This window comes from Pangasianodon hypophthalmus, chromosome 17, assembly GCF_027358585.1.
Source record: "Pangasianodon hypophthalmus isolate fPanHyp1 chromosome 17, fPanHyp1.pri, whole genome shotgun sequence".
Classification (NCBI taxonomy): domain Eukaryota; kingdom Metazoa; phylum Chordata; class Actinopteri; order Siluriformes; family Pangasiidae; genus Pangasianodon; species Pangasianodon hypophthalmus.
Genome location: NC_069726.1, coordinates 18,408,731 through 18,422,949, shown reverse-complemented (window position 1 = coordinate 18,422,949; position 14,219 = coordinate 18,408,731). Strand labels below are relative to the sequence as shown.

General features: G+C 38.8%; 1 protein-coding gene across 3 annotated transcripts; it reads right to left on the bottom strand.

The window, feature by feature from the left end:
• Window positions 1-3,441: 3,441 nt before the first annotated feature.
• katnal2 (katanin p60 subunit A-like 2) lies at window positions 3,442-13,600 on the bottom strand. 3 transcript variants are annotated; one of them, XM_026942756.3, is made up of 16 exons: window positions 13,474-13,600; window positions 12,157-12,227; window positions 11,896-12,062; window positions 10,669-10,705; window positions 10,456-10,576; window positions 10,236-10,334; window positions 9,310-9,408; window positions 9,095-9,172; window positions 7,978-8,076; window positions 7,183-7,246; window positions 6,979-7,097; window positions 6,659-6,750; window positions 5,344-5,454; window positions 5,086-5,248; window positions 3,863-3,965; window positions 3,442-3,759 (listed from the first exon to the last, which is right to left on the bottom strand). In XM_026942756.3, exons 1-16 carry the CDS (start codon window positions 13,561-13,563, stop codon window positions 3,620-3,622), a joined length of 1,653 nt encoding a protein of 550 aa, XP_026798557.3. In that variant the 5' UTR covers window positions 13,564-13,600; the 3' UTR covers window positions 3,442-3,619. The 3 variants fall into 3 exon arrangements, with proteins under 3 accessions (XP_026798557.3, XP_026798558.3, XP_053097032.1); XM_026942757.3 differs by having other exon boundaries at window positions 10,236-10,331; XM_053241057.1 differs by lacking the exon at window positions 7,978-8,076.
• Window positions 13,601-14,219: the final 619 nt, after the last annotated feature.

Genomic DNA, 14,219 nt, shown 5'->3' with positions numbered 1-14,219 from the left:
TATTAGGCAATTATTAGGCAGATTTTTACTGCAGGTAAAAATGTACCAAAAAGGAGATTTAACTGACACTGAAAAATTACAAAATGCTTATCAGAAGGATGTAGTACTTCAAAAATTTCCAAACTATTAAAGCGTGACCATCGGACAATCAAATGGTTTGTTAATAACAGTCAACAGGGTCGCAAAAAAAAAAAAAAACACGTTGAGAAGAAAAGGCGCAAATTAATAGCAAAAGACCTGCGAAGAATTAAGCGTCAAACCACCAGGAACCCTTCAGCCTCCAGTTCCACCATTTTCCAGAACTGCAACCTACCTGGAGTCTCGAGAAGTACAAGGTGTCAGGTTCTCAAAGACTTTACAAAGGTAAGGAAGGCTGAAACATGACCCCACTTGACAAAAATCACAAGCTGAAGTGTCAAGATTGGGCTATGAAATACATGAAGACTGATTTTTTTCACCGGTTTTATGGACTGATGAACTGAGAGTGACTCAGGGCCTGTAGCTGGATCACTAATGGACACAGAGCACCAGTTCGAGTCAGCCGACAGCAAGGTGGGGGCGGAGTAATGGTGTGGGCTGCTATCATTAATGATGAGCTAGTGGGACCTTTTCAGGTTGCAGATGGACTGAAAATGAACTCTCAAAACTACTGCAAGTCTCCGGAAGACACTTTTTTCAAACAGTGGTAGAAGAAGAAGTCAGCAGCATTCAGGAAGACCACGATCTTTCTGCAGGACAACACTTCAGTTCTGCGAGCACTGAGCACACTAACTCTCTCGCCTCCTTTCCGGTCACTCGCAGGGTCTACACTTTGTTCACGAGTCAAACGTTAATCTACATACAATACCTCAGTATTTATTTCAGATGTCCTCTCCCTGTTTTACTGCATCTCATTTCTTAAACCATCTACTGAACAAGCCCCCTTCTTTCTTTTCTCCTTCTTTTCTTTTCCAGTAGATCCAACCAACTTTCTTTCTCCTGTTCTGCTCCAGCATCAGCTCCATCTCCTTCCATCTTCTTCTGAGGCACGTCTCCAAATCTCCCTCAGCAAACTCCTTCACAATGGTTAACAGCTTTTTCTCCAACTCCAAAAACTGTCAAACCGTTTCTCTCTCTTCCTCTCACTTTCCTCCCACATCCTTCTTTCTTTCTGCAGTCCCATCCCCGTGGTCTCCCTCACTCTCTCATGGTTCTCGCTTATCATTTCTTGCTTTCTTTCCCTCTTCTGCATTCTCATCTCTCTCTCTCTTTGAACTCCTCTATCTATCTATCAGTTTTCATCCACCTCTCTCTTCAGCTTCTTTACCTCCCTCATCCTCACTTCACTACTACTCTGCTGGTAAACCTTTAACTGCTGCTTTTCCTGATTTCTTTCTGTTCTCATCCACCACGTCATTCCTTTAAGCTCAAGCTTTTTATCCTCCTCCTCCTCTGCAACACATTGTGCCATGCATTTTTTCTCTTCCGTCCATTCTTCCTCCATCTTATTCGCCTATAGCATGATCCCTCGTTCTCCAGTCTTCTCTGTCTCTCTTCTAAATTCTCCATGTATTGATTCATCTCTTTTTTTTCTCTCTCTTCTTCTGTATCATCACCTTGTATACTTTCATCTCCTCTTTCTCTTTCTCTCTCTCTCCCTCTGCATCATTTCCTTGTACTGTCTCACCTCCCTCCACTCATTCTCTCTATCCACCTGTGTCCTCTGCTTGTATTCTTTCATCTCCTCTCTCTCTCTCTCTCTCTCTCTCTCTCTCTCTCTCTCCATTCTCTCCCTGGCTTTCTCCATCTCAGAAACCCTTTTTCCATCTCCTTCAGCTTCTCTTCCAGGGCCATTTCTCCATCCCACCATCTCTTCTTATCCTCCTTTTGTTTCTCTTCTTCCATAGCAAAACTTTTTCTGACTTTGCCTCATGCCTCATGGCCGCCACCCAGCTGTCAAATAGAGGTGCATTTAGCTCTTTTCACTTAAAAAATGGAGACAGACTTTTGCCCACAGAGACAATAATTATTGTGGAATGATACACTGGTCTGTACAGAACACTGGATTAAAATGTTTGAAGCTTTAAAGAAGTGGAAACGAGAAAAAAACATCTCTGTCCCTTCTCCAAGCCGTATTATAGACATTTTCTGAAATGAGGAGGATGTGCAAAGAGTAGTTGGAATGTCGGTTGAGTTAATTAACATGTGTAACTCCAACTTTGGTTGCTGTGAATGTTTCGTGTATGTGTGTAATTTAGTTGCGTGTGTTTGTGAGTGTTATGTTTGAGCTGTGTGATATGGCTTTAGTTATATGGTTTATCTGTAGGAACTGTATTGTAAGCTATTGCAAAGTGTTGATGGGTGGTGTCCAAATGGAGTTACATTTGGTGGTTTAGTAGTCCATGTGTATCTTTAGTGATCAGGAAAGCAAGTCTGATGGAATCCGGTGTTAAATACTGTTTAAAAAACAACAAAAAAACATAATCTTGCATGGTAAATTTTGCAACTTCTTGACTGTATAGTGATTATTTTTTATAGTAAACTCTTTTGTTCAGTTGCTACCATTAATTATTTATTCAGCTAGCAAGGAAAGGAATAATTTTAGATAAAGTACATGTTGTATGTAATGTAGGATAACTTCAGATAAAGGTATATACTATAAGCTAGTTAACTACACAATATGGCCAAAAGTATGTGGACATCTGACCATCACAGCCATATGTGCTTGTTGAACATCCCATTCCAGATTTAGTCCTCCTTTGCTGTTATATTAAGCTCCACTCTTCTAGGAAGGCTTTCCACTAGATTTTGGAGCATGGCTGTGGGGATTTGCCTTTTAAGCTACAAGAGCTTTCCGTGGGATGGGTTTGCATTATTAATATTTGCAGATTTGTGTAGATTTTATGGGATGGGTTTGCATGAATGTTGTGTCGATTTTAAACTTCTGTGGATATTTAAACTGTCACATAAATGCATTAAAGTGGTTATGGAGCTTATAAGATATAGCTTAGACATAAAATGTGAGACTTTTTACTAAAAATCTTTTCAGATGTAAACCCATATTATATTTTTAAAGTGATGTATTTATAATTACATATATAGATAAATACAGAGTAGGTGACGATGGCAAAATAAATCCAGGGTCCCCAGTTCGATTCTGAGATCAGGTTACTATCTGTGTGGAGTTTCATGTACTCTCTGTGTCCATAATGGGTTTCCTCCAGGTTGTCAGGTTTCCTCCCACCTCCCATAATGTGCTTGTCGGTGGATCGGTGACTCTTAGTTGCCCCTAGATGTGAATGAGTGTGTAAATGTGTGTGTGTGCATTGTTCCTTGAGATGGACTGGTGTCCCATTCCATCCCATGAAGATGACTGAATGGGACACCAGTCCATCTCAAGGAACAATGCGATCAGTTGTGAGATCAGTTGTTGTTGATTAAAAAAATGAAAATATACATACATACAAAACATTAAAGTTTTTATTTCCAATTTCTGTACATTTATCAGAACGTAATGTGGCTCTGTATTATATTACGTTGTTGTCCTGCTTTATGGTATGCAACCTGTGTTCAGTTTGAGAAGATGTGATTTGGGTGCAGTATGTACACGAGCATTGTGCTCACAGTCCAGAGTGTAAGCTCAGACAGACTCGTACTCTCTCTCCCAGGCAGAGAATTTGTCTGTCAGGTTCCTGGCTGATGGTTTGGTGTGAGCGATGACCTGCAGGAAATCTGCTGTGGTCACAGTTTCTAGTTTAACAAGCGGCATATGGCTGTGACCTGTGGAGACATGGGACTGAGCTGGAGCAGTGCATTTCAACACATGATCATATAGAAAGAGAGAGTTCATGAGAGTGAAAAAAAAACTAAACCACAGCCATACCCTCACTGTGATTTTCCAGGGTGTCGAAAATCTTCCTGACAGGCCTCATCGCCGCTTCCTTACAGACCAGCCTGATATCTGAGCCGGAGTAACCGTCTGTTTCCTTAAATATCCAAATGTCTGTTATTAACACAAGCATCCTTAAAGGAACACGTATATAAATATGTTTATATTGAAATATGTGTGATGTGTTTAGTGATTATAGTGCTAAGTTTTTGGTTGGTGCTGTTTTTTCATTATTGCTGTGAGAAGCTGGTGGTTGTGTGTTGTGTCGATGTCACAGGGGGACAGTGCTAACACAGTTACAATGGTTGTTTCAGAAAAAAATTTAAACAATGTCAAACATAAGTGGTCAGGTTTTCACTGTTAGCTCCTAAAAACAAAAGAGCAAGAGCTGCTTTTCTCACTCACTATTTTCCATTGTCACAATAATGAGAAATCCAACACAGAAGTAGTGAAGACAGCAAACGATGGACTCAGAGTTCTAATTAGCGATCTATAAGATGACGAGCGTGATGGCGTTGATGGTGGTAATAGCATGAATCTTGATTCTTTGCAAGCTGATCTTTTTATCAGAGTGTACAGATGAGGAGCTGAAAGAGCTGGACAGACAAAGGACTAAAGCACTGCTGCATTGCTCTCTTTAGGTAGAAGTTAATCGAGGGCTAATTAACACTGGTGTCACTATCCGCAGGTAGTCAAACGGCATTGTGGGTAATGTAGGAAACCATTAATCTAAAGCGAGAGACCAAGAACTTTGTTGTCATGTGTGTCGATAATTGGTCAAATTAAAACTGACCAGACATTTTCAGAAATATTATCTATCAAAAAGATTACTATAGCTTGTTTAATATCGGAGGTGGCACACAGCACAGCTGGTAAAGCGCAAGCGTTGCTGCACTATGGTGCAAGGTGATGAGCCAAAAATGTTGCAAGTGTTTGTACATGTTCAAGGCAACTGTAAAAAATAGGTCTGAAATCACACAACTTTAATCTCAGGCTCCTCTACGTTTACTGCGGCTATAACTTGGTCATGAGCTGAAATGATACGGACGTGGCTTCTGTCGCACTTGTCCTCGTACTGTGTAGTTCTCGTTCAGGATAGTTTCAAGCTCTTTAGTTCCTCAGAACCTTCTGGAAACATGCTGAATATAAGCCTATCTATTTGCTTTATAATCTCATTTGTTTTACAATGTTGATAGGCAGTGGTTCATGTGACGCACCTCTGCAAGCACATCATAGTCTAGCTCAGTTCGAAGCTCCACCCCTCCTGTATTGCTGATTGGAGGAAGCCAGTGATTGATCATTGCCTTTCTGGCTAGACCACAAGGCAGACCCACGAGTATCCTCTTCTCCAATCTTCTCAGCATTGCATGGTCCAGCTCCCTGAGAACAAAACAGAGTAAGAGAGGTTTGAAAATGGACCTACAGTGTATTAACCTACAGTGTGTGACAGCAGCAGTGTATCTTCTCCTGCGTACCAGGGTAGATTTGAGGCAGCCAAAACAAACACCAGGTCGTTAGAGCGTGCCAGTCCATCCATCTGAACAAGGAGCTCTGTCTTCATCCTCCTGCTGCCTTCATGCTCACCTCTTAGGGGAAAAACAGCAAAGAAGTGGTTTGTATGAATATGAACTTAAGTATGTCAATTCAGTTAAATATAAATAATTTTCCATAAATATTTTTATAACTTCTTTATAAAGCATGGTAATTTCTCCTAATTCCTATAATTTAATTTGCTTTAGTGCAGTGCTACTGTAAAGGCATTTTTTTGTCTGTGGTGGCATAAAATAATAGACTAATAAAATTTAAATATATATATATATATATAGACACACACACGTATAATCAAACCATGTCTTTTTGGACCTCGCTTTGTGCACAGAGGCACAGTCATGCTGGAAAAGGAAAGGACCTTCCCCAAACTGTTGCCACAAAGTTGGAAGCATAAAGTTTTCTAAAATGTCTTTGTCTGCTGTAGCATTAACATTACCCTTCCCTGGAACTAAGCAGTCGAGCCCAAACCCTGAAAAACAGCCCCAGACCATTATCCCTCCTGCACCAAACTTTACTGTTGGCACCATGCATTCCAGTAGGTAGCGTTGTCCTAGCATTTGCTAGGACATATTCGTCCATCAGACTGCCCGATAATGCAGCGTGATTCACCAATTCAGGGAACATTTCCACTGCTCCAGAGTCCAGTGGTGGCGTGATCTACACTACTCCAGATGAGCCTTGGCATTGAGCATAGTGATCTTAGGCATGTTTGCAGCTGCTATGCCATGAAAACTCATTTAATGAAGCTCCCGACACACAGTTCTTGTGCTGTTGTTGCTTCTGGGGGCAGTTCCGGGGAACTCTGTAGTGATTGATGCAACTTTTACATGCTCTGTGCTTCAGTACTCAGCGGCCCTGCTCTGTGAGTTGGCGTGGTCTACCGCTTCGTGGCTGAGCTATTGTTGCTCCTAAATGCTTCCATTTGATACTAATAACACTTACAGTTGACTGGGGCAGATCTAGCAGGGCAGAATATTAATGAACCAACTTGTTTCAAAGGTGGCATCCTATGACACTGGCATGTTTAAAGTCACTGCGCTCTTCAGTATGACCCAATCTCCGGCCAATGTTTGTCTATGGAGATTGAATTGCTGTGTGCTTAATTATATGCACCTGTTAGCAATGGCTGTGGCTGAAACACCCGAACTCAATAATTAGGAGGGGTGTTCACATACTTTTGGTCATATAGTGCCTGACGACACTACAGCACCATAGACTAATGTGGGGGAAAAACCCTACCCTGGACCAACACCTCTCTGACCCATCACTGACTCCAGCTCATCCAGAAAGATGGTGGATGGGGCATGATATCTCGCCAACTCAAACAAAACCTGCAACAGACAAAAATGTAATATTTATACACCTATACCGGATTTTATAAATACAGCACTCTTGCTGAGATCCTACACAGTAAGAGAATGTAATGATGTATTATAATGGTGTGAAAAAAAATGCCTTGCCTTAAAAAACTTTCCTCTATTGTCTTTTTTATAGAATTAAACTCCTGGTTTTGTTCTACACATGTGCCATTTCTAGACAGAGATACTGATGATACTGACCCGAACCAGCTTCTCAGAATCTCCTCTCCATTTGCTTACGATGCTGGATGCAGAGATGTTAAAGAATGTTGTGTTGCATTCTGTAGCTACTGCTTTTGCCAGCAGAGTCTTTCCTGTGCCTGTGTATTTTAAGAGAAATATTAATATAGAAATAACACACAGGGACCAAGCACAGTCGCTTTCTCCTTCAACACAAACACCAACCTGGAGGCCCGTAAAGCAGCAAACCTTTCCATGGTGAGAGAATTCCTGTGAACAGTTGAGGGTACTGCAGAGATTGAGAAAATATATCAAGGATGTAAGTAAGGCATAAAACACAGCTGCTGTTAAAGAAAATGAATCAACACCTTCTGACCAATCAGATTAGAGAATTCCACAGCGCCATGGTATAAATAACATTATACACTAATTTCTCTCATCATTACATGGCGACATAAAAAATCTTGCATGTTATTGATTGTCTTAATAGCTACCCAGTGGGTCATGCCTTATTAGTATTATTTACTGTTCAACTAACTGGCTTAACTGAGACTCAGGGGAGGTTTTTAGTATTGACACTCACTGAGCTGTTTTTAAAATGACGTCCTGACAGCAAGCTATTAATATGATCATAACAGTAAAAATAAATATATGTATAAATATATTATATAGTATAAATATATGTATATATGTACATTATAATTTACATTATATGTAAGCTTAACAGCTACTTGTGACTATTATTCTTTCACAAATAAGCTACACAATTTTTTTTATTAATAAAACAGACACAAATATTCTTTATGCTTGCTTTGTGTCATGACAGATTTTTCATTGGCGTATAAAAAGAAAATGACTAAGAAATGATGTGGGGAAAGGTTGGGTGGTATTCAAGTATGGATTTAATGCCATCGAAAGCTATAACCACCCCGCTTTCCTATCCTCTTAGCCTTTAGTGAGATATTTAGAATCGAAGCGTGGTGGCAGTTTGAGAAATGCCAGTGTTTAGCAGCCGTGCACCTTAATGGGGTAGACGACAGCCTCTTTGACTAATCGCTTGGCAGCCTCCAGGCCTATAATGTCGTCCCAGTGCACGTTGGGGTTGTGTAAATAGATATCCTTTATGGAAAGACAGGAGAAAGATGAAACACCAGCAATTCATTAATATCTGTTCCAGTGTGTGTGTATGTGTGTGCGTGTGTGTATGTCTACCCTCTCACTTGCATACACAATGAAATTGTTACATGTGTAAAATAATCTGATAACTGCAATAATTCTTGGATTCTGCAATAATTACATGGATTTAAGCTGATAACAAACAGGTTTAACTTCAAATTTATTTCTAAATACATGACAAACAACCACCAATAAACCCAGTAAAAAAAAGAATAATATGATGTAAAATTCTAACTTCCTGTTTTAAACATACTTCACGTTAAATATTCATTTAGGATTTTATTTTGGAAGGAAAATAAAATTTTGCTTTGTCACCATTTCATGTCTCAAGCCACACCATATTGACAAGTTAGGGAATTTTTATTTAAGTTTTGTAATCATGTCTAAAAGCATAGCGCAGAATATCGAAAGTGCTCCTGAAATCCTACAAAACGCTGAAATTATGCATCTTAGCTCCAGAACCCTATTATGCACTTTGGAGATTGTAGGGAGTAGGGTGCAGGTTGCCATTTTGGACACAGTGTAAGTCTATGGTATTTACTACTTCTGAGTGGCTTTCGTTTGTCACGCTGCTGCTCAAAAGTAGTAAAGAATTAAGATAAAGATTACTGGTGTATGACTTAATCAGCTGATTATTGGGGTAAAACCAGGTGTATAATTGATTTATGTTTCTCTAAATTCAATAATGGCTTTAATCCATTATAAGATGCTGCATACATGACCACTAATAATCTGTTAACTATCAAAATCAGATAATGATGAGATTATTAAAGTACATATAAACAGAGATTGTTTAGTATAGACTAATTTTCGAATGCGAACTTGGACACAGAGAGAATTGTATTGTGAATTAGAACTGAGTCACATCTATGTTAAATATCGTGTGCTGGATCATTGTTCATTTATTTCTTTAATACAGAACAATCAGAAGAACTGTATGGTTTGTGTAAACTGCACTTACTCGACTAATAACTGCTGCTAGCTCTCTTGTCTCGCTGTTCATCCCGCAGAAGGCACTGATGGGTTTGAGCAGCCGCTCCTGCGTGTAGCCAAATGCCATAGTAATTAGAACTAGTAATTTGTGGATTAGATGAACACATTATTATGCACACAGCCAAAACGGTTACCTGCTAAAAGGCTTCTGCTTAAGTATGATGGTTAGAAGACTGAACTTACTGAAGGATCAGGATTACAGGACAAGCTGTTTGCTGCTGTTTCATTAAAAGTTCCTTTAATAGCCTCCTGAATGAGACCCCTGTAGTCCAACAGTTGACCCTACAGAGAGTTAAAATGGAATTACTTCTGTTAATGAAGCACCTTTATAAATGTAATTGTAATTTGAAACATTTCTAGATTTGAGGCAAGATACCTTCTTAATGTGGAATTCTATAAGGTATAGGTTTGGAACAGTTACTGTCTCACAAGATGTTTTATCATCAGCTCTACCTGACCATAACTAACTAACTAAAGGTATAGCGAGCTGTTTTGGTGATTAGCTGAAACTCCTAATTTCAAATGAGCACAGCATGCCCATATGAGTTTTGCACACTCAAGATCATATGTTTTGCACACTTTTCTGGCCACAAGATTCACGATCTTGAAGGCTGAAATCTTATTGGCTCTCTACGCCTCTGTGGGTACTGATGGAAAACAAAAACCAACAAAAGCAGGACATAGCCACTGTATTTAAAGTTCACAGAAACCCGGGTTATTCAAAAGTTTTGTTTGATACAGCCAGCAGTGGGTAAACAAGATGTCTTTGTATGTTAGCTGAAATGCTTGAGAAACAGTTTGTGGTTGGTCATTTTCAGTGTTAGTCAAATAGCCTCTGTGAGTGTAAGTAGGTGGGTTTTGGCCATGTTATGAGATGAAATGATGTCTAAAGCTAGAGGTCTGGTTTGTGAGAATAGTGCAAGAAGTTTCTGAATTTACAGGAAACAAAATTAGTGAGTGGGTAGAGACAGGTCTATTTCCTGATTCCTCTTTATACAGTCTGAGAGGCCTTTCTATAAAAGGGTTAGAAATAGCTATGACTTTGCTAAATCCCACAAGAAAAACTTTTATTTGTTAAATGCAAAACTGAAAAGCAAGATAGGGGCTACCTTCTTCATCTGCGTCCCGTCGCCAACTCCATTCCTAATGATGGGTGACACATTGAGGCCAAACTCATTGCTCTCTGGGAGATATGATCCTCCGTTCTCCTGAAACAAAATCAGACAGCTGCAATGTCTGTGACCAACGACTGAGAAAAGCAATCTGGGGGAGATTTGGCATCAAAGCACTTTGGACATCCATCTTTAAACAGTCGTGGGATAAACTCACAGTTCCAGACTTCATACAATCCTTCCCTGCTGCCTTAGACTCTTGCTTTTTAATCCCATTCCTGGACTGCGGACGCTGAACACTTGTGATTCTGGGCAGTGTTTTTGTTACACTTGGGGTCCTTTCAGACAAAATTTATTTTTTTTTAAGAAAGGAGAATGAAATTGATGGTGAATGCACTATAAATTCTGGAAAAATATCAAGCATACTGACCTCTTTTTACCGGAGCTTCTAACACGTCTATTCTCACCTAGGTGGAAAAGTGGTAGCATTAAGGTACACTACAGAAAAGCAAGCATTACTAGTATTTGTGCATATTTTAACATACAAAAATGTTAACACAAGAATTATTGGATCCTTCAAGAGAATGGCAAAAATGACTATATAAAGTAAACATTACACACTGATTAAAAGTTTCCTGCTTACAATTACACTAACAGAATCATTCTTATAAGAAATATTTTAAATTTCTTTCTTTTTTTTTTAAATAATATTGTCTCTCAAAAATGTGGAAAATTATTGGCACCCTTAGCCAATACATAAATAGTTTTTTTTAAATAGCTTTTATTCTCCAGAAACCCCATTTTAACATGGTATTCTGCAGTATAATTAGGAGGCTGCACACATGTAAAATCTCTCTGTCGTCCATCAACACTGGAAACCTGAAGAGCTTTCAACAGAAAAAAAACAGTTGGTTACTGACCTATACATGTCCGGTAATGGATATAAAAAAAATGAAATATAATTAAATAAATAATTATAATAGCTTAATAATATTATATAATAATAATTATGATTAATATTTACTAAGTTCACTAATATTCACTAAGTTTGAAATATTCTGCATAGAATAGTGTTGCAAAGTTCTTCTGCAACACTTGGCAGTTTTGTTAGAGTCTCAGTGCTGTTTTTCTTCACCAAATATTAATTGTTGGAGTGCATAAAAGACACTTTTTATCCATCCATCCATTTTCTGTACCACTTATCCTACACAGGGTCATGGAGTAACCTGGAGCCCTGGACAGGGTGCCAAACCATTGCAGGGCGCGATCCCACACACACACACGCACTCATTCGCACACTACAGACAATCAGCCTACAATGCATGTGTTTGGACTGGGGGAGGAAACCAGAGTACTCAGAGGAAACCCCCGAAACATGGCGAGAACATGCAAACTCTGCGCACACAGGACGGAGGCGGGATTCGAACCCCCAACCCCAGAGATGCGAGGCACCAGTGCTAAGCCACCATACCCCCCTGACACTTTTTATGTTGAAAGAAATGTGTTAAAATAAAACTGTACAGTCTGACCCTCTAATTAAGCTCGAAATATCACCTGATGTACAGATTATTATTATAGATTAGTATTTTCAGTATTTGTCTTTGTTTCACCAGCCCACCAGACAAAGCTTTGAGTACTGTGTTGTACTCACACCTACCTTGTTCTGGCAGTTTCTTTGTCAGCTTGGGATATTTCTGAAACTTAATGAAGTAAAAGCTTTCGTACTCCATGAGAATTGTATCCAAGTCAACATTGTCGCACACTTCAAACCTACGCAACCCAAAATGGGTCTCTTGTTCCAGTGCATTAGCAGCATCCACATACCTGTGCAGGTGAAGAGAAGTAAAAAGAGACTTTTTATCTGAATCCCACTGGCATGTGAACAATCCCAGTTTACCACAGAAACTCAAACTCTCACCCTTCCTCCATTAAATGATGATAAATTAATATAAGCAAATTCCTTCTTCTGGTCTCTGTTCTTAATTCGTCCTGAAAAAAAAAAAAAAAAGCATTTTGTTAAAATGACAACACTTTTTAATACTTTATCCTTTTTTAAATAACAGAAACCACACAGAATTCTGTAATACCCACACCTCTGAGTTTGTTTATTGATAAGTATAATTTCCTGGATAAAAAATGTAATAACAAGGTTTTGAGATCACTTATTACAAAATAATATTTTCCTCTTCCTGTTAAAAGGAGAGTTGTATCTCTGAGGTTTTCAAAAGTAGACACTATCAAAGTTAGAACCAGATACTTGTCATTTCCTTTGTTACCTAAAATGAAAGAAGTACATTTCAAAACAATTAACGACATTTATCCATGTAACGAATTTCTAAGAGTAAGGTTTAATTTGGATTGCAATGTGATTGCAAAGTCCTTTTGGGACAGATTGTATGAGTGGTTGAAAACAAAAAATGTAATACCTACCTTTGACTATCACATTGTTAAATCTGGTGTCTTTTTGGACAACAAAAACATTCAATATTTGTGTAATAATATGTTGATTATAGCCAAGTTTTACCTACACAAATGTAGATTTGTTAAAGTTTCTCCATGTTTTGAGGCATTTAAAAATGATTTAAAAATTTTATTTGAATCCTTAAAAAAAACTAAAAATGAGGAGTGCCTTAAAGCTCGCTAAATTAGTGGCAATATATATGGATTAACCCCCCGGAAGGTAATGTACTCTGTTATAATTTGTTGTTCATGTTTTATTATTTATTTATTATGGTTTTTTTTTTTTTTTGGTTATGTTATTATTATGCTGTTTACAAATGCTGCTTGGTCTTATTGTTAATGTGTTTAACAATGATTATAAGTTAATGCCTGTTTGTTATTTGAAACGATTTAATAATAATAATAATAATAAAAAAAAAGAAACCACACAGAATCACAAGATGGCGCCAAACGTCCACCATTATGAATTAGACGACATCACGTGACACGTTGCCTTGGCAACACAGGACTCAGCAGACCGTTTGTCAGTCACAAATTAGCATTTTTTTTAAAATAAGACACAAATTTCGCCACACAATACGAGTTATTAATTAACCAATAAACAATTAGAAAAAAAATCTTTTCATGTTTTCTTTTAATAACTAAAAGACCAGCAGGAAAGCAGCAAAGCGGCTCACTGTTAAAGTTAAGCTAATTAGGTAGCTAGCTAAGAGCTAATAACGTAGACGCTAAAATCAAAAACAATGCTATAAATGAGTAATTACTGCTCACTTACTGCTTCTCTTGCCTGGTTTGCAGTTTTGATGGCTTGATATGACAACTCCATTGTGTTTCCAGGTAAATGTGGAGTCTGGCTGCAGGACATGCACTCAGCAGCCAGCTGCACGCGCAGCCTCCGTGACGTCACGTCTACGTTGTGCATAAGTTTGCACCCCCCCCAGCTATGAGTTATAAAGTGTCAATATTCTACAATTTCTCTACAAAACATGTTTACTGATTGCTTTTTCTTAACAATAATAATACTACAGCACCTGAAGTCACACTCAGTTATCTGTATTACTGTAGGACTGTCAAATGTTTCCTATTTATTTGCATGTGCCTTATGTGCACTATAAGACCCAAAGTTTGTGGACACAAAATGACCACAACACGCATATGTGTTCCTTCACCAGACTGTTAAAGCAAACTTTGAAGCAAACTATAATTGTATAGAATGTCTTTGTATGCTGTAGCATTATAATTTCCCTTCACTGGAGCTAAGAGGCTCAAACCTGTTCCAGCATGACAATGCCTCTGTGCACAAAAGCGACATCCATGAAGACATGGTGTGTTAAGGTTGGAGCGGAAGAATTCAAATCGCCTGCACAGAGCTCTGACCTCAACCCCACTGAACACCTTTGGGATGAACTGGAACGCTGACTGTGCCCCAGGTGCCCTCATCCAACATCAGTGCCTGATCTCACTACTGCTTTTGGGGCTCAGTGGGCAGAAATCCCCACAGCCAAGCTGCAAAATCTAGTG

Excerpts from the sequence above, each read along its gene's own strand:
- katnal2 (XM_026942756.3), bottom strand. The coding sequence starts at position 13,563 with ATGTCCTGCAGCCAGACTCCACATTTACCTGGAAACACAATGGAGTTG. Across the intron at positions 9,173-9,309 it reads CCTGTAATCCTGATCCTTCA|GAGCGGCTGCTCAAACCCAT; the intron begins GTAAGTTCAGTC and ends GGCTACACGCAG. Across the intron at positions 6,751-6,978 it reads ATTCTGAGAAGCTGGTTCGG|GTTTTGTTTGAGTTGGCGAG; the intron begins GTCAGTATCATC and ends TGTCTGTTGCAG.